The 20,550-nt window shown below is 38.7% G+C and overlaps 1 protein-coding gene across 1 annotated transcript in view; it reads left to right on the top strand.

The window, feature by feature from the left end:
- Positions 1-1,145: 1,145 nt before the first annotated feature.
- The window catches only part of TERF1 (telomeric repeat binding factor 1), a 21,890-nt gene continuing 2,485 nt past the window's right edge, over positions 1,146-20,550 (top strand). Inside the window, exons 1-10 of the mRNA XM_035890086.1 lie at positions 1,146-1,242; positions 2,306-2,401; positions 4,688-4,818; positions 5,491-5,577; positions 6,940-7,089; positions 10,618-10,724; positions 11,816-11,881; positions 11,965-11,999; positions 13,064-13,125; positions 20,362-20,550. Coding sequence (XP_035745979.1) covers positions 1,146-1,242; positions 2,306-2,401; positions 4,688-4,818; positions 5,491-5,577; positions 6,940-7,089; positions 10,618-10,724; positions 11,816-11,881; positions 11,965-11,999; positions 13,064-13,125; positions 20,362-20,520 — 990 coding nt within the window. The 3' untranslated portion in view covers positions 20,521-20,550. The remainder of the gene's footprint in view (positions 1,243-2,305; positions 2,402-4,687; positions 4,819-5,490; positions 5,578-6,939; positions 7,090-10,617; positions 10,725-11,815; positions 11,882-11,964; positions 12,000-13,063; positions 13,126-20,361) is intronic.

Genomic DNA, 20,550 nt, shown 5'->3' with positions numbered 1-20,550 from the left:
TGAGAGACTCGTACTGAAATTTCATGAAGGTGTAGGTGGGAAGCAGAGATGCTGTTGACACAGAAGCAGATTAGAGTATCTCCAGAGAAGAACAGGAAGACTTTTGAGGACTGCATTAGTAGAAACAATTAATTAGACTACAGAGAATGCAAGGTCCTGTGGAACTGGGAACTAATAGCAAATTTGGAATTTGTTCCTGCTCTGTTCAGTAACAGAGTTGGGCATATTAGTGCTATAAGATTACAAAATCAGAAGTGTTAAAGTCTATGGAGAAACCTAGGCACGGTCATAATATTGCATTAGAAAAGTGGGTGTGTTTTTGTTATAGAGATGCAGAACTACTGCTCCTGCGTATGTCAAAGTGAGACCCTACTGAAATAATGATTGGCTGTCAACAAGTAGGTCAATTCAAACTGAAGCAAGTGCAGAAAGGTAGAAAGGCTAAGGGAACAAGATGATTAGGAGATAAATGATATTTCTGTATAGCTCAGTACACTGCCAAGTAGAAATAGCTAGGTTACCTGGGATTAAGGATTTAAAGACAGCATGGCAAGGTTACATGCCCTGCATACCTTTCCTGCCTTGACAGGATGTTATGGTCTATACACCTGAACTAGCTTGTGTAGGTGTCTACATGGCAAGGAACTGGATTTCTAGATTTCTAGAATTTCTAATGTATGAGAAATACATTTGACTGGCTATAGGGAAGAAAGCAATTTATGATGGAGGGCGCTATTAACAAATGAATTAATAGAGAAACTGCCTTGGTGGCGGGGAGGGAGAACAGTCTAGAAAAGATTACTAAGGCTAAGTCTCTTTCTGTTTGTCTGCATTACTTATGAGTAATTGCTGCTAAGGACCTGGTGTCCACGCAGTAAACATTTCAAGGTTTCTCTTTCTTTGGAATAGCCCTAAAGGAATTAAATTTGTGTACTCGAGACCGCTTCATTGTATGGACCACGCACAGAAATTTTGCTTTAAAAATGCACCCCTGCTGTGAATTAAATCACCTTAAAAGAACAGAGAAAGCTGAAAGATCTCCAGCTACTTGTCAGGATGACCCCTTTTGTTCTGTAGAATCCTTCAGCTACAGTATTCTGCCTAGTTCCAAAATTTCCAAGCTCTGGCTCCATCTCCAGGGCATGATGACGGTGCTTGTCTCTATCATTGTACTCATCCAAACTCTTTCTGAAATTGAACTCTGTCTGCTATGGAAGATGCATGAATTTGTGATTCTAATGAGTAGTGTCTTACTGCTGTTCTAAGCAGTGTTCTGGTTTTACTTCCAATTTTGGCTATAGGAATTAAAAGCTCTTGTATCACCTGTCCTCACTGAAGCAGTTGTAAATGTGTTCTTCTGAGACCAAATGACAATATCCTGCTTCATGTTAGTTTAGGTTATCATTCGGGGCTATTAAATTACTTAATAATTTCATACTTATCCATTATTCATAGGAAAAAAAATCACACACTAATAAACAAGTATGCTGAGTACTTCCAAGTAAAACAATGTGTTATGTGCTCTAGTTGTGTCATTGCAAAACCTGGGGGTCCCATGCTCCAGAATCCTGGCTTTTGCTAGGCTGACCCCAAATGGTGTACATAAACGCTTCCTGAGCTAGGGTGTGCAGTCTGCACCTTAGACAAGTCACTTGATGCATTCTTCACTTTTCATTTTGAATGTTTCTGTATTATGCTGTGAAGACTTAATTACTGTATCCAGCACGTTAAAATACGAAGTTCACAAAAACCAGCATAATAGAAATAATCTCATGATAGCTCCCATTCTAAAATACATAATAATTCCTGTGACTTTTCAACCTTATGAGGAGGATTTCCCTTGTAGATTTATATTTCTTACTAAGCTCTCCTGGTAGCTTTCACTGCTTTTTTGGTCTGTCGGTTGCTACAGCAATGTGTAAGGGTTACCAGTCTGCATGTGGCTTATGTTTTGTGGGCATTCCACAGAAATGTTCTCTGGAGCAGACAGTTGTCTTTTGTAGTAAGCTCCTGAGCAAAACAAAACTTCGTCTATTTATTTAAGATGCTGTGATGCACCTTACCACTTCTAGGTTTACTGTTGTGAGCTGCCAGAGGGATAGGTTTTTCTGGTCAAATTCTTAAATGAGATTTAAGTTCTTTTAACATGGAAGAATATTAACTAGATGTGCTGCATCATTTTCCTAACGAATTAGAAATGTAGTAACTGATCATTAAAATCTGATAAGACAGTGTCTAGTATATTTCTAGCCACACTGTGGCAGTGCTGGAGCAAGACTGACTTAACTTTTCTCTTCTTTTCCAGCTCTTATTAATGGCCTTTCCAAAATACCTACACATCAGAAAAAAACAGTGTATCTCTGTCAGCTTTTGATAAGAACTGCAAAAGGAAAAAACCTTGGTAAATACTCTGATTTTTTTTTATTTTTTTTTTTCCCACTTGGTTAAATAGATTTGCATGAACTTGTGCAGAGGTGTATTAGGTATGTTTTCACATAGCCTTTACTGGACATATATAGATAAAAAAAGTCAAATGACTGAACTCTACATTTTGGACTGTCTATATTGCACATGTAACTGAGCTGTATGCAGGACCAGTGTTATTCTGTGCTGACTGATTTAGCTGCTTTGAGTTTGAATAACTATCCCTTGTAAATTATAGTTTGGTTGGGTTTTGTTGGTTGCTGACTGATTTAGCTGCTTTGAGTTTGAATAACTGTATGCTTTGTAAATTATAGTTTGGTTGGGTTTTCTTGGTTGTTTTTTTTTCTGTCAGAGTAGCATCAACAAAAGAAATATACTGGAAAAGATTGACTAGCTCTTAGTGGGCAATATCTGCAAGTTTAAAGCACAGAATGTGCATTTCTTTCTGCACATGTTAGAGGTTAAAGTAGGATAGACAGTAGGAATAAAGGATATGGATGAAAAGGATGACTGCCCTTGTTTCTTACAGAAGGCTGTAAGACTTTCAGCTGGCAGTAGGTCCTTGGGAGTCTTATTTACTACCATGTCTCCTGTTTGGCTGCATTCACAACTTAATAGTTAGCCAAGCTGATTTTGCTTTTAAGCTCAAGTTCCTTGGAACACTAACTTTTTTGCTGCAAGTTTTCACTGCTTGATAAAACTCATTGGAATTTAAGGACTTCAAAAGCAGTCTTGCCAGCGTAAGCATGGAAGGAAAAAAAAGTGTATTCTAGCCTAGCAGTGCCACAAAGGCCTGTTTTTATAAAATGAAATTTCTTAACGTTGCCTGTCAGATAAACTAAATCAAGAAGAGTGTTATTAACTTGGGAATCAAAATAATATTTAGAATAGTTCATCATATACAAGTTATGATCATGCTTTAAAACTTTATTATTGTATAATAACACTTTAGAATATGAATTCAATGTGTGTTTGTACCTATCAGTGTAGAGAGTGACCTGTGTGGTGAGAGAGACTGCATGTGCTTACATCAGATGTAGTATGTAGATGTACATGGAAAGAGAATATGTTGTATGGTAGCTTTCCTAATTCTTTTCCAATTATTAAAATATTTAATCTGTCCTGAGCCTTAAAACAGAGTAGGCTGTTTCAGATGCTAGTTCTTTAAAAGTTAAGCACTCTGATTTTACAATATTAAAATAAACGTAATATGAAGTGTCATATTACTTGATTGAAATGATAGAGAAACACAGAAGTGTTTTATTTTTGTAGTGTGTGTGTGTGTATATATATATATAATACTACTTACAGTGTTTTGTCTTTTACTGTAGTATTTCTTTATTTTTTCAGTATTACTTAAATTGTTTAGGTTCTATCTGAAAAATACCGTAAGGACTAAGAAGATAATGAGAGAGATTCTGCTATGAAGTCATATAAAGTGAAGGAATAAGTGAGGCAGCAGTTCAGTGAACATCTTGAGCTAAGCAGGCAGTGCCATGGGAGAAAAAAAGTCTTGTGTACCTGCCAGCTCCTACTGCATCTGTTCTGTTGGCACACTGACTTGTGCAGATGTGCAATGACCAGACTGGGAAACTGCTGCTAGAGTATTGAGGCGATAGTTATTTGGCTGGGCTAGATTTCTGCTGGAACAACTGGTCACTGGTCCTGCTTGCTGGGAGTTTGCACAGACGGTGGTGTTGGTGCAGCTGTACAGTGACACAGGAGGTCGCTTCCGCATTTTCAGTGGTACTCTTGTGTTAAGCTGTTTGAATTTCCTTCTCTGCTTAACCCCTTCAAATATAATCAAGTTAAGACGTGGAAATATAGAGAGAGACTCAGGAAAAAAAAACTTAGGATACTGGTTATATTCCAAAAATTAACTATCAATAGCAAATGTTTTGATATCTGATGCCAGGCTTAATGTAAGAGTATTGTTAATGCCAGCCCAAATACATGAGGCTAAACTCAGCACTATTGCAAGTGGCATTTTAAATGGACAATAACTAGCAGATACATAATCTCCATTAAAAATATAACAGTAGTGGTGTTAGCAAGGGTAGGAAGAACCACTCTTTTTGAAAAGACTGCAGTTATTTCAGGTCTCTTAAACACACCTGAAGAGAGAGACTAAAAAATATTTGAGGAAAAAGGAATTGAAATTATGTATAGTATATATTACTGAGTTGTGTATAAATAATGTAATATATTTAGCTATATCCTTTCAATTTTCTTAAATACTTTTTTCCATTTTTTTCCCCCTAAGAATGCCATTTTGAAAATGATCAAAGAATTTCACCTTTGGAATCTGCCCTGTCTTTCTGGACTTTACTTGAAAGGGAAGAAATGAAACTGGAAAAGCTTCATGAAGATATTCGCCGCTTGATTCAAATTCAGGTCTGTGTGACTTATTTAAAATGCTTCAGGATGCTATCTATTCATTCTGCTAAAATGGGGCTCCTTTTACAAAAAGCGTGCGCTGTTAGCAGGCTGAACTGAATTTTCTAAGTTTGTTGTATTTTCAAGTACAAAGTAAATAGATCTGTACAGGGAACCTTTTCCTATCTAAATTGGTTCCTGTTTGTCCCAGTTCAAAACTGATTCAAAAGCTGCCAATCTGAAAAAAATGAGATATCAATTGAGCAAGCAATTTCAAAACACTAGTATCTTGAGCTTTAAAATATATTATGAAGAGCTTTCTTGCTTAAAATAAGTCTTTGTATTGGAAAACTTTTTTGATTTCAAAGAGAAACGTGTAAAAACAAGTTGACAGCTACTGTGACTGTGAAAGTCAGGGAAAGATGAAATCAATACTTAGTAGGTAAGTATGGGTTATTTTGCATCAGTGAGGGTCCTCTTAAATGCTTGATGGAGAGGTTTTAGGCCTTTATACATGAGGTTTAATATTACTTCAGAACTAACTTGTAACTGGATAGTTATTAGTAACCCTTAAATGTGTTATCCTCCTGATTTTGGAAGTCATACAACACTGCGAAAGCATGACTTCTCTTGTTTTTTCTGAATCTTGGGTGAAATGTATTTCAGCATATGTTCTAACATTTGTTGTAGACTGTAGCAGTCCATATGGAAAACGGGTATTTCAAGGAGGCTGCTGAAGTTCTTGAAAGACTACTTACAGACTCTGAATCAGATAAGGTAGTAACTTGCTTAACTGACATTACGCTCTAATTTTCAGAGGACAAGAGGTGAATGGGTTTCTGAAGCTAGCAAATGCTACCTGCATAGCTTTGTCCTAATTACTGCCTATGCAGCCACTTATGCACTGTGGCGCTTGCAAATACAAAATTAAACTTGTGGCTAGGGGACTGATGGAAATAATGGGTGATTTGGGGCAGTAAAATGCTTCTAGCAGCAGTTGTTCTTCACTGTGGACAGCATCAGTCTGAACTTCAGCCCCTTTCCCACCTCATATGAGGAGTGAGGTGTCACTACAGTTTCTGGGAATTTGATATTGCTGTTTTCTCAGAGTAAAGACCATGCAAGCATGCTGGTAGAGACATAGTAACTGCCTAATAATCAGTCTGCTGATGTTTTCTGAACCATTGCAGTGCACTCTATTGTCTCTGATTAGTGTTCTACATACTGAAGCATCACAGGGAAGGAAAGCTCTTTAGCATCTGTAGTACAGAGTGCATATTATTACGCCTCCGTCTGGAAAAGACAACATATGTGGGTCGGGCCACCTCCTCATTTGATGTTGACTGCATCATTCGGAAAGATGCAAGTTTGATTGCATAGCTCTTTAAATAATAGCTAGTGCACACACCTGAACTTGCTGGGGTGGAGAAAAGGGCAAAAGAAGGACTGCAAGCAAAAAGAAAAAAAAGGTAAAAATGCTGCCTCTGTCTTCCTCTGGAATACTAGGACACATGTTCTATGTAAATAGTAGCATGTGTATAACATTCTTCAGATACGCTCTTCATTCGGAGGATTCAGATGTTTGGAAATGTAGGCTGTAGTAATCGTATTCAAATTCATCAGTAAGAACACAACCTATACCCATAAGTTAATTCTTGGCTATATTGGTCTCTGTGAGATTCAGAGTGGTTGGCAGACAAAATGTGAAGTTGCAATTATCCATATCAATGTGTCCTTAATGCTACTGTACTAAACAGTCCTTTTCCTGAACACTGTAAACCCCTTTCAATGGCAGTCTTTTTGAGGCAGCAAATGCAAAAAGAGAACTCAGTACTGAGTGGCTTTTTCTGGGTGGTTTTGCTCCATTGATAACCCCGCTTTCAGTGTTATTCATAAAGGTAATGAAAATGAGGATCTCTGGAAAGTTACACTTAACCATTTACTGAGCACGTAAAGTAAACTCCTGGTATTATGCCTAGTGAACTTCAGAATCTTTCAAATTGCAGCATGAAGTCCTATAGGCATATTCAGAAAACTATATAATCATAATGTTTAGCTTTATGTATTTCCTGTTTAGCATAGATGCCAAGTTTACTGCAGGATATATTTTTGTGTTGTGTAAAGCTGTGCTTTTCTTAGCCTTTAAGGGTGAAGCTGGCAACTGTGATTAAAAGCAAGGATCCATATGTTCCCCTTCTCCAAAGCTTCAGTTACAATCTTTTGATAAGTAAAATCAAGTCTTACATTGAACTTTACATGAAAGAAAATGAAACTAACTTCTTAATACAGGTATGTCAAAACTATTTTCAGAACTTATTTCAAAAGAGGCACCTGATCAGATTAGAGTTATACTTTCAAGGGAGTTGTTTAGACAATATTCAGTTATTGTATTAGATTAAAAGTAACCTTTATCTTCCTTTGGATTGTCTTATTCAACTCTTTTTTTTTTTTTTTTAATTAATATATGATTAGGAGAAAGTTTAGTAGGAGTAAGGTTCCTCTAAAATATCTTCTGTGAATGTTTCTTCCACAATTGTTTTGAAAAGAAAAATAGTTAGGAAAAAAGCATAATTAAAATGAGGTCTGTCATTAGTGTATGTTTAAGAGAAGCAGTTCTGATCTGAGACTCCTTAAAAGATAATGTAACTGTATATTTACAGTTTATTTTAAGTCTGTATGATTTCTTACACTAAAACTAAAAGCTTAAGACCTTTTAATTGGGTTAAAAGCTTTAGGAATGTCAGAGGAGTTGAGACAGTAGTTTTCTATTGCTGTTTTCCTGTAAATAAAAAAGCTCCTCACAAACCATCTTGCTCAAAAGTGATTTAAAATTGACAAGAACGACATTCCTCCTGCAGTTCATCTTCAGGAGGATTGTAAAGAATTTCTCTTATGTTTACTTCCTATAAAAGAATCTTGGATTACTCAATTACAAAGGCACAAACATCTGAAGGTAATAAGAAGAAAAACTTAAATAAACAAACCTGAAGTTCCTTTGAGGTTTTCATTTTCTTACCCGAAAGACTAGAGAACTTATTAAATGCATTCAGAGTATAATACAATATCTTTTAATGGTTTCACTCGCTGTCAGTTTTCAAGCTTATTTTTCAAGGGTATTGCTTTGAGCCTAAGAGGAGATGGAGGTTTGGAGGTGTTGGAGAAGGCCCAGAACTCCATACTAGCATACCTAGGCCCTCTGTGTTGCACCCCCACTTCCTGCACATCCGTCCTACTGCCTGCAGTAATGTTGCAAATATCATGAAGTCTTTACTTTGGACTGAGTTACTCTGGGACATGGAGAAGGCAGCTTTGTGAAGAGTTCCTGCTTCTGCTGTGCAGTATGCATTACTGTTTCCCAGCAGTGTACCCTACATTGCCTACAGAAAAACGCTCTACCTTTGTGTTAATCTCTTTTCTCTCTCTTCTGGTGCCATATGTAGAAATATAATCATAGAATAGTTTGGGTTGGAAGGGACCTTTTAAAGGTCATCTAGTTCAACCCCGCTGCAGTGAGCGGGGACATCTTCAACTAGATCGGGTTGCTCAGAGCCCCATCCAACCTGGCTTTGAGTTTTTCCAGATGGGGCATCTACCACCTCTCTGAACGACTTGTTCCAATGTTTCACCACCCTCAGTGGAGAGAAAAAAAAAAAAAACCACCAAACTTCTTCCTTGTATCTAGTCTAAATTTGCCCTGTTTTAGTTTAAAACCATTGCCCTTTGTCCTATTGCAGCAGACCCTGCTAAAAAGTTTGTCCCTGTCTTTCTTATAGGCCCTCTTTAACTACTGAAAGGCTGCAATAAGGTCTGCCCAGAACCTTCTCTGTTCCAGGCTGAACAACCCCAATTATCTCAGCCTTTTTTCATAGGAGAGGTGCTCCAGCCCTCTTATTATTGTGGCTCTCTTCTGGACCTGCTCTAGCAGGTCCATGTCTTTCCTTTGCTGAGGACTCTGGAGCTGGACACAGTGTTCCAGGTGGGGTCTCACCAGAGTAGAGGGGCAGAATCACCTCCCTCGACCTGCTGGTCATCCTTCTTTTTATATGGTCCAGGATATGGTTGGCTTTTTGGGCTGTGAGCAAGCATTGTCTGCTCATGTCTAGCTTTTCATCCACCATAAGGTGATCTATATTGCTCGATTTTTTTTGTAGGCTGCTTTTTCTAGGTTATTGTCAAGCTTGGAATCTACAAGATTGCAGCTCCTACTGTTGATGAAATTCTTGTGCTTCAAGAAACTCTTACAGGTTAGCTGCCCTAAAAACAGTCTGCAGATAATGCATTACAAGGAAAAAGGTCCTGTGCCAAGAAAGGACTGATCTGAATACTCTTTAATTTTTCTTTATAACCTTAACTTCTCTTTCAAAAGAATTATTTTTAGGGACAAGTACAATTTGAAAGCTAATATAACTTTTAAAATACAATATAGTGGGTTTAAACTTTTTTATAACTAAATCCTTTCTACCCATCATTTGTAAGGAAACATGTCTTCACTTTCGCGTGTGTTTTGCTACCACCAACCACTGTAAAAGAGCCAGTCTTTTGAAAACTTAACAGCTGAAAGATGCAGTAGTTCGGGTAGTTATGAAATTTCTGACAGTGAAACACTTTCTTCTGTGATTGCAAGTATTCTGTGACCAGAATACCTTCCAGTATTTTTGTGGATGAATGAGTGAAAAGGAGAACGTTTTTATATTATCTGACTCTTATAGATGTTGAGACATTCTGCAAGTTACTCTGAAGTACAGGTTAAGATTTCAAGAAGACTGAAAGTTGGATGTGTGACAAAAACTTAACAGGAAGCAAAAGAAAGCCTTAAAAATGGAAATAGATGAAAAGTGGGAGCAACTGGCTAGCAGAAAGAGTTAATATTGGGCCTGTAATGAATCTTTCAACTTTGAATCGTTTTGATCTTTGAGTGCTGCAAAACAGATCACCTTTTGGGATATATAGAGTGTTGGATAGAAGAAGGTTGGCTCTGCTTAATAATGATGGTGTACAACCAGGACTTTTTTTATGGTTTGGGCAGTGAGTATACCTTAAGATACTGGAGAAGAAAGTTGATAGCAAAGTGGCAAGAATGACCTCATGTGGACTAAGTGATTATTTTTTTGTAGGTGTTAGTTATTATAGCAAGTAAGTGGGAGGAATCTAGGGAAAAGTACAAATCTTGCAGTCCTCTGGACATTCTATAAAAAGTAATGAACTGTTCCTTCCTCCTCTTGGGAATGAAGGAGAAATAATCTTAGTTTGTGGCTAAAAGCTTAGGCAGGATGTTGCGCGATTCTTTTTGCTAATACAGGAAAAGTTACAATACAAGCCTAAAGTCTGATTAGATATGCGTCTTTTGAAAGTGTTATAGGTATGCTTGATCCTGTCATGTGCTACAGAACTAGATGAACTTGTAAGGCCTGTCAGTTTTCAGTTTCTAATCTAGTTATAAAAAACAGACTTTCGAGTACTTTGATAATATTTGCAGTTTTAGTTAATCTCCCCCATTTATTTCATGCATCTATATGTTCACTCATTATGCAACTATCTGTTGTATTTCTGTGTGTCCATGTAAATATCACTTGAGGCTATGACTAAAATTTCTCCCGAGTTATTAGCTGATAAAGATCTTGATGGATTTCAATTTTAACACTACAGTTGTTTCGAAAGTACTTATTTTAATGGTAATACCTCTGAAGGGTCTGTGAAATAAGCACTGTTAGTCCTAATAGAGTAGACTATGTCCTAATAGAGAGTAGATTTTAGTGTAAACTGCTACCTTGGTACTGGCTAGCTCTAATTTTAAAGTATCAATTCCACTTCTGACAGGCAGCCACAAAACAGGTAGAGTCTAAAGGACTGGGAGCAACAGCATTGCAAGACGAAACTGTGAATGTCAATGAAAATGACAAAAGGAATTTGGAAACAGAACAAAGGTTTGTATTAAGCATTATACTGCTGAGGGACATGCAGTAACTTGAAACTTGTAGAACTAAGAGTAGGTAGAAGGAAGGATGTTAAATTCCAAACTGCTGCCCAACAGAAAATTAACTACAAGCACATTCTCTAAGCTTTTTCTATGGCTGTTACTTTTGCTATTTACATCAAATAGCTTGGCATTAAGTTTAAGTACTTGTTGAAGATGCACATTTTTCAGTTTAAACAGCTGTCAGCCTTGTATAACAATAAAAACTTGGAAGTACTTCACTCTTTTTCTCCCTCTTTATGCTTGACTAAGCTTTTAGTCCTGCCTTCCTAGTTTCAGACCATAAGTTGTCTGGAGAAGAAGGAGGATAAGGAAAGGGAATTAGTCTGTTACTTTTTCCTTGCAGCTGAACACAGGATTCTCCTAATTAGTGTTACTAGTGTGATTTGGAATAGTTACATTGCTTCACGATTCTGCCAACGTGAACCATGAAAACAATTACATGCTTTTCTAAGAAATGTTGGGGGAACTTAGGAGGGGGGAAGGAACTGAGCTGCTTTGACTTTATTTTGAAAAATATTAATATTCTAGATTTATCACCAATTGTTTTTCATGGAGAATAAATTGTAGTCTTTTGTTGGGATAGAGCTTGTATTTCTGCAGTTTTATACTTGGGATACTTGGCATCGTTTAGTTAAGGAAATTGACTGATGCAGATAGAGTAGACAGGAAGATAAGTCATAAGACTTATTTTAGAAGGACAGCTCCTGACACAATTACATCTGAGAGGTACAATGAAAGACTTGATCAAAAACCTATGGAAATAATTCCTAGATTATGAAGAAGGTACGAAAACAGTAGGTGTAATGGTGGAGGTGAAATGCCTCGTGTCTTCAACTTAAATGTGTAATGTCTTGTGTATTTCTCCTCCAGTTATAGGGAGGTGAGGTTAAGAGGGTTAATGGATTGAAGCAGTTATTGTTTGCATGTCACTGTTTCTGTAGAGAAATCTTGGGCTTTTCTTTCATTAAAATACTGATGAATCACATAAATGGTAAGTTGCTGCTTAGGAAATTTTTTTTGGCTTTTTTTTTTTCAAAGATCAATGGGAGAGCAACAGAGTATTACAGATCAGTCACCTGGAGAGATAAAAAAACCCACAGTAAGGTAAAAAAAAAATTGTTGCTATTGCTCTTGGTCATAAAGACTTCGTGAAGTTCTAAATATCTTCATTTCTGCGCTCCTTGCAGGCCTCGTTCAAGACGGAAGCGCAGTGTTCTTCAGAGTGAGTATTAGCTTACTTCTACACTTTCAAAACAAAGTAATGTCAAATGCTTCCCCCCACTCCCCAGGAAATTTGGCTGGTAGTTTGATAACTGCTATCCAATGTGACTGGATTAATATAAAAATTATTGGGGGGGGGGAACCTCCCTGTTGTTTCGTTGCCACAACAGCATTGTTGTGCTTGCAACATTTAGGAAACTATGAAATGGCTTAAGGTGCTCTGGCAACTTGTTTTGCAAAATCATTCACCATTTTCTAGTTCACTTGGAGTGTGCTTGCTTGTTTGCTTTACTGGGAATTATGGTATTCTGAGCAAAAGAAAGCTGTCAGAGGAGTACTGAAACTTGTCTCTTTCTGAATTCTGACCTAGGTAACTTTGGGGGGAAGGGACTAAAGAGGTTGGCTGACTGGAAAAACAAATTCTGGTGAAAAATGCACAAAGTGAGGATGTTTGTGCATCTTCCTGGTATTACTTTTTTAAAACTTACAGTATGGGTTATATAATATTTATAAGTGTGTTCTGAAAAACACTAGCACACTCTTACCATGAAGAGATGACATTATAGCCTCTGCATGTGGCCATAGAAGGACAGACTCCTTGATGCTTGCCACAGTTCGAACCTGACACATGTTCTGTAGAAGTGATGGAACCTGTGTACAAAGTATCATAGCTCTGATGGGTGATTAGTTTCCATTTTCTCTATGTAAAATGAGAGTGGTATGTATAGTAGAAACATTTCATGTTGGTAAAAACAACAATATTTCATTATTAAGTATCAATTTTTACCTAATTGTTTAAGATATAATTCTGCGAGCTCTATTGCATAGAAAATATAATGACTCTTTTGAACAGACTATTTTTCAAGTCCTTGGACTAAGGTGAGATTCATGTGTATACATACATAAAAGTATGTTTATATATAGACAGACACTGACACTTTCCCTGTCTGTCAAAGCGTATCAAAAATAGTGTAGGTTCTTGTCTCATGCAAATTGTAGAATGCAAAACTGCTGCCTTAATGTTGACTCCTCATTGGTCTTGGATGTATATTAACTGTCTTCTAGGTCTGAACAGCTTGCAAAATGTGGAAAAACATGGAGATGGAGATTCTTGCCGAAGAAGACAGGTTTGTACCCATTCTCTGTCCTAGACGGAGATAAAATTCATCTGCACTGCATAGAATACTTTTCCTGACTTTATTTGACTTTGTCTCCAAGATGCCTGTGTTTAAGATTCTCTACGTTACTCAAGCTGTGCTACAGCTCCTGAAACTGTTTTTTAGGTTTGAATTCCTGTCTTTGAAAAAGAAAAGAACTCTTTCTGTGCAGACTCAAATATTGTTGCTAATGCTTATGAGCCTTTAATTTGTTGAAATACACTGTTTCTAAAACTTAGTCTGAGTCTCTTTTAAAAATGTGAAAAAATAAAAAATTCTTTCCACTGTTTGGATTAAAGAATTCAGGATGTCATTTGCCCATGAGAGTTTTGGGCAAACAGCAAGGACTTTTTGTTTTCCCATTTAGAAAGTTAAAGATTTAGCAATTTATAATTCAGTACTTTGTTTATATGAGGTGAAAACATATATTTACTTGGGAAGCTATTGTAGTTTTTATAAACCAAATAATAGGGTCTTTTTACACCGCTGTATTTCAGTCCTTTGCATTCTCTTTGTGGGTAGACCTACTTCATTGAATTACTTAAAAATAATTCTACTGAGTTCACTAATGCTAGAATTCCCTATTGGTGGGAAGTACAGAAGTGTATTGCCTTAATAGAAGGGAATTTGAAGTTGACTTGATGTTGGGGTGAACTGTTACAAACTGGTTTTTGCACATAGCCAATTTTCTTCAGTTACGATAAAACAGTAAACACTTCTGAATGAAATTAATATTAAATAAATGTATTCCCATCATTGAATTCCTCTTGAGAATGTTTCTTAGGAAGCAATATGGAGTCTTTCTGTTTAGACAACGGTGCAAATTATCAACATGCATTCACTTTGGTGTGAGTGGGTTTCATCTTTCTGATGTTCATGTTGACATTTCATTTTTTTATATAACAGGGAAGGACAAACCTGCTTATGTTTTTTTCAGACTGTCCTTGAGGAGAGTTGTACTTACTCCTAATTCTTGAAGCGTTTTTACTGCAGTTGAAGTACTAGTTAAATCTTAGTTACATGCTGTCCTCAGATTGGTTGAGGTTCTAGCAAGAGCTCCTCTGTCCTTGGAGCCCCCTGCTACACATAAACACTTTTTCACTTTCTTATAAGTTTCAGGAATAGTTAAATCACTGAGAGACTCCTTAAAAACTGCAAATACAGCCAATGCCCTAAAAAACCAAAATACCAACATTTACTGGATTTGCTTGTTTATTCCAATGTATGCTTGGATAGGTACTTTGTCAGCCAGTTGCAGGTAAGCATCTGTCTTGTTTTCAACATCAAGACTTAAACTAACTGGACCACAACTGACAGAGCTAATGACAGCTTTATATTCACCTATTTTTACGTTGAGGGTAGTCTGACAGGGTCAGCTACAAGCACTGTATCCTGGTCTAGATCTTGTGCACAGGTCTTACTAGAAACAATAGATGTCGTGCTTAATCCTGTTGTCATAGTTCAACCTTAATTGAAATGTGAAAACTAAATTTACAGAAAACAGCATATGATAGTAGCAAAGAACTCAAAATTTTGTAAAAACTTGAAAGAAATTAAAATTTGGAACTATGTTTCTTTAAACACTTAGAAAATTAGGCATTTGCCTGAAATTTATGCCATACTCCCTGCCAGTGAGACTTCTCATAAATACTGTATAGAAAGCAATGATATTGGCCTTTTAAACAATAAATCTGCTCAGTTATCTGGGTTATAAAATTGTCTGCATGCATGAAAGAATGCAGTGAATGTCAGAGCTGTTGACTTCTAGAACTTCCTTTTCCATGTAGTCCCTCTTTCAATGTTGGCATTGTTTGGTCTTGTTTTGTAAATGGCATTTCATTGCAATGGTTCAGTGCCCGTTTTCAGCCTTTCATTGCTGTGTTTTCAGTTAGCTGCATACAAGAGTCTGCAGTGCTATTGAAAGGAAGTATACTTTATTTTCTCATCCCTAAACTAGGGGATGCAAGTGTCAGATTTTAGGGAACTGTTTGTACTCAACTTCATAACCTGTGTATGGCAGGTCCTGAGAGTTGTCTAAAATCTGACTGGCAGTTTGCATAAATTAAAGAATGTGTCTGAAAAGCTGTGTTTTCAGAATTTAGTTAGACCTGTATGGAAAAAAATTCTGTATGTTTAAACTTGGGGTGTGTGGGGAGAATCTGAGAAGAGTCCCAGAATGCATAATCAAAGGAAGACAGGTTACTAGGGCAGAACTGACTCTAAGGAACAACAAGATCTTTTAGATACTTGAGGGTATGTCTACACAGTCTGTCTGGCAAAGTCGAGCTTGCTCTGCCAGCGTTCTGAGCTAGCCAAATATCACATTGCTCTGGGGTAGGCGCTGTGATGATGTTAGTTCAAGCATAGTGCTGCATTGTGCCCAGTCTCTCAACCAGCCTTGCCATCCCGCAGCAGTGCAATGCGAGAGGCTACACAACTGCCATCCCAGAGGGCACAGGCAGTTTATTAGTGTGGGTGGGGGAGGCAAGTTACTGCTCAATGTAGTTCCTCAGTGGAAAGAAAAAAATCAGTCTCTGGTTTACCTATAAGGCAGGCTCCTTGTTTATACGTTAAACTGACTTTTTTTTTTCTTAAAAAAAAAAAAGCTCACTGAGCGATTTAAAAGCAAAACAAGTGAAAACCAATGCTTTTAACAGCAAATGTAATTAATCATTACAACAAGTAACAAGGGTTGTGATTGTCTCTGCTGGAAGTATTTGAATTATCTGGTGCTGTAGGTCAAGTGTAACTGTGTTACTTGAATAAAGATTTTATTTAGGAAAGTTCTCTGGCATGCTCTGAAATTAGATGAACTAGATGGTTTCAATGGAATCTCTGGCCTTTTAATAATAGTTTTAAAAAAACCACCATTCACTGCTAATGTTGCAAAAGATCTGTGGAACAGGAAGTATTGGAGAAGGGAAGTGTTTTTGATAGTGTAGACTACTTTAGAGAAGTTTTAGGTTTCTAACGGTTTAAAAACGGCTCAACTGCTGCCACTCTTAGTTCTTCCACTGGTTAGTGAGGTTTATCAGTGATCATAGTTTCTTGAAGAGGCACCAATAGTTGCATTAAGCTGGAATAAGTCCAACTTCCAGATGGGAAGTTTGATCGCCACATACCTCAGCTTGCAGTTTGTGTTCATGCCAAATCTTTGCTTGTTGCAGAATAACCAGAATATAATTTTGATCAGGCTGAATGTTATCTAAGCTCCTTCTGCCCCAGAGACACCCTCCAGCTTTCACCTCTGAGTGCTGCTGCCGCTTTTAGCAGCTTAAATTCAAGAGAAGGGGGGGACCATGCAGAATGGCACTCAAAATTAGCACCTGGCCTATCCCTGGTGCCTGAATTGTTGCTTTTAAGGGCAGAATCTTTTAAGCATCCTCAGAAGGGTTCCAGCTCATTAGGAGAACAGAAAGTTTAAAAAAAAAAAAGTCTTCATGGATGAGGAATTTATCTGAGCATCCTCTTGTGCCAGTGACAATCATGCTGGCTGGCCCTGGGTTGTCCTGCCCAGCCACCCCTTGTGCACAAGCAGGATGGTACGCATGTGTCTAATGACAGGGACCACGAGATTTACATTTCCTCTGGGTACATTATTTGCAGAGTTAAGTGATTTGTTCCCCTGTAATTCACCGATTGCCTCTGTTCTACTAGTTGGCTTTATCAAGTCTTAAATTTGTGTAAGTTGAGGTTAGTCCTTTGCAACTGCATTCCCTTTCTACCCAATTCTTCACAGCTTTGAATGTTCAGTTGTAAAGGTCAGCCATAGCCTGATTCTCTCAGGTTCCCCACTGCTTTATAGCCAACACCACTTATCCATTTGATAGTTGGAAGTGATCTGTTACTTGTAGGAGGAGGTCCTGTACATAGAATCGTCTAGGCTGGAAAAGACGTTTTAAGATCATAAAGTCCAACCGTTAACCTAACCCTGCCATCCCACCACTAAACCATGTCCCTGTGCACCTCATCTATCCTTCTTTTAAATACCTCCAGGGGTGGGGACTCGACCACCTCCCTGGGCAGCCCATTCCAGAGCCTGACCCCCTTCTGTGAAGAAATTCTTCCTAATGTCTAACCTAAACCTGCCCTGGTGCCACTTCAGACCATTCCCCCTTGTCCTATTGTCTGTTCCCAGGGAGAAGAGGCTGATCCTCACCTCGCTCCCCCCTTCTGTCAGGCAGTTGTAGAGGGCGATAAGGTCTCCCCTGCCTCTTCTCCAGGATGAACACTCCCAGTTCCCTCAGCCGCTCCCCATCCGCCGGCCCCGCCCCAGCTTCATTGCCCTTCTCTGGGCATGCTCCAGCCCCTCCATGTCCTTCTGGGAGTGAGGGGCCCAACCCTGAACCCAGCATTTGAGGGGCGGCCTCACCAGTGCCCAGCACAGGGACACGGTCACTGCCCTGCTCCTGCTGGCCACACCATTCCTGATACAAGCCAGGATGCCACTGGCCCTCTTGGCCACCTGGGCACACTGCTGGCTCCTATTCAGGCACCTGTTGACCAACACCACCAGGTCCTTTTCTGATGGGCAGCTTTCCAGCCACTCTTCCCCGAGCCTGTAGCACTGCATGGGGTTGTTGTGACCAAAGTGCAGGACCTGACACTTGGTCTTGTTGAACCTCATACAGTTGGCTTCGGCCTATCCAGCCAGCCTGTCCAGATCCCTCTGCAGAGCCCTCCACCCCTCGAGCAGATCAACACTACCATACAGTTTGGTGTCATCTGCAAACTTACTGAGGGCACACTCGATCCCCTTGTCCAGGTAATTGATAAAGATACTGAACAAGACCGGCCCTAGAACAGAGCTCCTCTTTTCATCCCCCAAACTACACATTCTAGGCTGTCAGCCATATACACCTCCAATTGCTCTTCTAATGTTCTATAAACATATTTTTGCTGCTTTTTTTTTTCCAATCCAGTTGCTCCAATTAACCTGAGGATTTTTTAGCGTAGGTCCCCATTTGGGAGCTCCCATAAGGCTGTATAGGTTTGATTACAAATTTATCATTGGAGGTACATTAGCAAAGGATTGATCCCCCATCACATAAGGATTATATAAATTTAATCTCAGGAATATTCACAACTCAAACAGATCCTGCTGGCTACGAAGCTGTTACGGGATGTTTGGAGCAGCCACCAGCCGCCCCAGCCCGGGACCCTCCTGCCACTTTCCTGTTTGCAGGTTTGCCCGGTGGTGAAGCTGAGCATGAACACAGCCACAGGACATACACAAAGAGGATGCTGACTGCTGTGGTCACCCACATGTGGTACCCACATAAGACATAAATGCAGGCAGCCAAGTCCCTTCCTGTTCTCTCTCTGGTAGAGGTGCAAGTTCACTGGTGAAAGCACACATATGCCTCTCTTGGTTCACAAGCACCCAAATATTTGCAGATGCCCAAGGATGAGCACAGCCCCTCTTCCTGCCCAGTACCCTTGCCTGCCTCTTGGCCATCGCAGGCCCTTCACAGGTCCTTTACTTGCTGACTGGTGCATCAGGACGACCAAACACAAGCACTTACACGCTCACCCCATGGGCACTCTGTTCTGGTCATACTCCAGTGCATGTGTGCAAGATGTCCCCTTTTCAAGGCAAAAGGTGAAATTTTCACTCATTCAAGAGACAAAGGAAAGGCAGAGGGTGCCAGTGCTGCCTGGGTGTCAGTTGCAGATTTTTAATGTGGAATCTGCTGGTGCTCACAGAAATGCCTGCATGAGATCTGTGAAAATTGACCATTTGTCTCCTATAACTTACTACGGTCCATGAGGCCATCAGGAGCGGCAGGACCTCTCCAGTGCAAGAAGCAGAAGTGAACACAGATAAACTAAATGGAACGGCTGCACAATATGATTCTCTGTACATCTCGATTGCATTAACATTTTTAAGTTTATATTTTTTTTCTGTAAGTCTTTACACTTCAGATCTTGGAGAATAAATTTAGAAAGAACATGCTATCAAACTGCAGTTTGAAACAGAAATTGATACTTAAACACTTTTCTTACACAGTTGTTTCAGCTGGGGATCCTGTCCTGTGTTTGCATAGAGGATGTGTGGTTCAGCTTGCCAAAGGTGGTGTGCTGATCACACATCAGTATGATCAGTTGTGTATTAAGCAAGCAAGGATTTGAAGACATTTCTGAATGAGATTCTATCAGAATAAGTTGTTTTAAAATAATTTCATATTAAAGTTGCTATTCCAGAGTGAAAAAAAAGACTATGTAATATACCTGTATTAAAAATGCAGCAGTTAAAAGTAAGCATGATAGGATACATAGGTTCTGTAAACATTTGTTGTAGATATGCATATTTCTATACAGTTCCAATAAAAGAAAGTTGATACTTAGTTCTCCCTCACACTTTACTGTAAATTTTTAAAAATCAAGCATTTGATTTTTAAAAAATTGGGGTTTTTCACTCTGTGTGCATGCAGTCTTAAAATTGTATTGAGATACTTGTATCAAGAAGTAACTAAGGAAGAAGTGGTACACGTGAGAGCTTCATTCTAAGGGACTGCTTACGGGTGTATAACTGCAAGTAATTTTCTCTCCTTTTATGAGAGAAATGTCATCCCCTAAAGATTAAAAAGGTTGTAGGTCATAACAGTGAGACTTAAGTTGTGGGCTCAACAAATGGCTAAAAACAAATGCATAGCTGTTACCTGAGGATATGGCTGATCTCACTTTCAGATGCAGTATGTATCATTGTGCTTCTATCAGTGTTTTAAACAACAGGATTTGGTTTTTCTAAGCACACTGAAATTCCTTTGTTGTTGATAAATGGCATCTTGATTCTCAGTCCCTAGGTTAATGTGTCACAAAATGCTTTCTTGGCATTTGTCTTGGCTCAATTAGCTAATGAAGTACAATACTGGAAATTGTACTGTTTTGAATGAAGCAAAACTTTGCCCGATGTCTCTTTTTTTTCTTTTCCTCCTGTAACTTGTGAATGTTGAAGCGTGTGGTTCTCGTTCCAGTTGACACCTGTTACTGTGTTGTAACACTTGACTTGGTTACCTTTGTTGTATTTAGCGTCAAGTTGTGGTGCTCAAAAGAAATCAAAATGACCCTCTCTGACATCTGTACTCTGTAATAACTATAGAGAGCTGTATAAAAGCTTGCTTTTGTATTTGCTATAAGCTTAGCTCTCACATGAACACCTTTCTCTGTTCATATATCCAGTATTTTTTTCTGTTCTTCCCCTAGCGATGGACTTACAAAGAAGACTTGGAACTGAAATCAGGAATAAAGGAGTTTGGAGTGGGTAACTGGGCTAAAATTCTGGTGCATGGTGATTTCAACAACCGAACTAGTGTTATGTTAAAAGACCGGTGGAGAACACTGTGCAGGATTGAACATGGCTAACTTGGACTACCGGATCAACTCTTCTTGACC

This window comes from Egretta garzetta, unplaced genomic scaffold (assembly GCF_000687185.1).
Source record: "Egretta garzetta isolate BGI_Z169 unplaced genomic scaffold, ASM68718v1 scaffold251, whole genome shotgun sequence".
Lineage (NCBI taxonomy): Eukaryota > Metazoa > Chordata > Aves > Pelecaniformes > Ardeidae > Egretta > Egretta garzetta.
The sequence above is the reverse complement of the archived record's forward strand: the minus strand, read 5'-3'. Positions and strand labels throughout refer to the sequence as shown.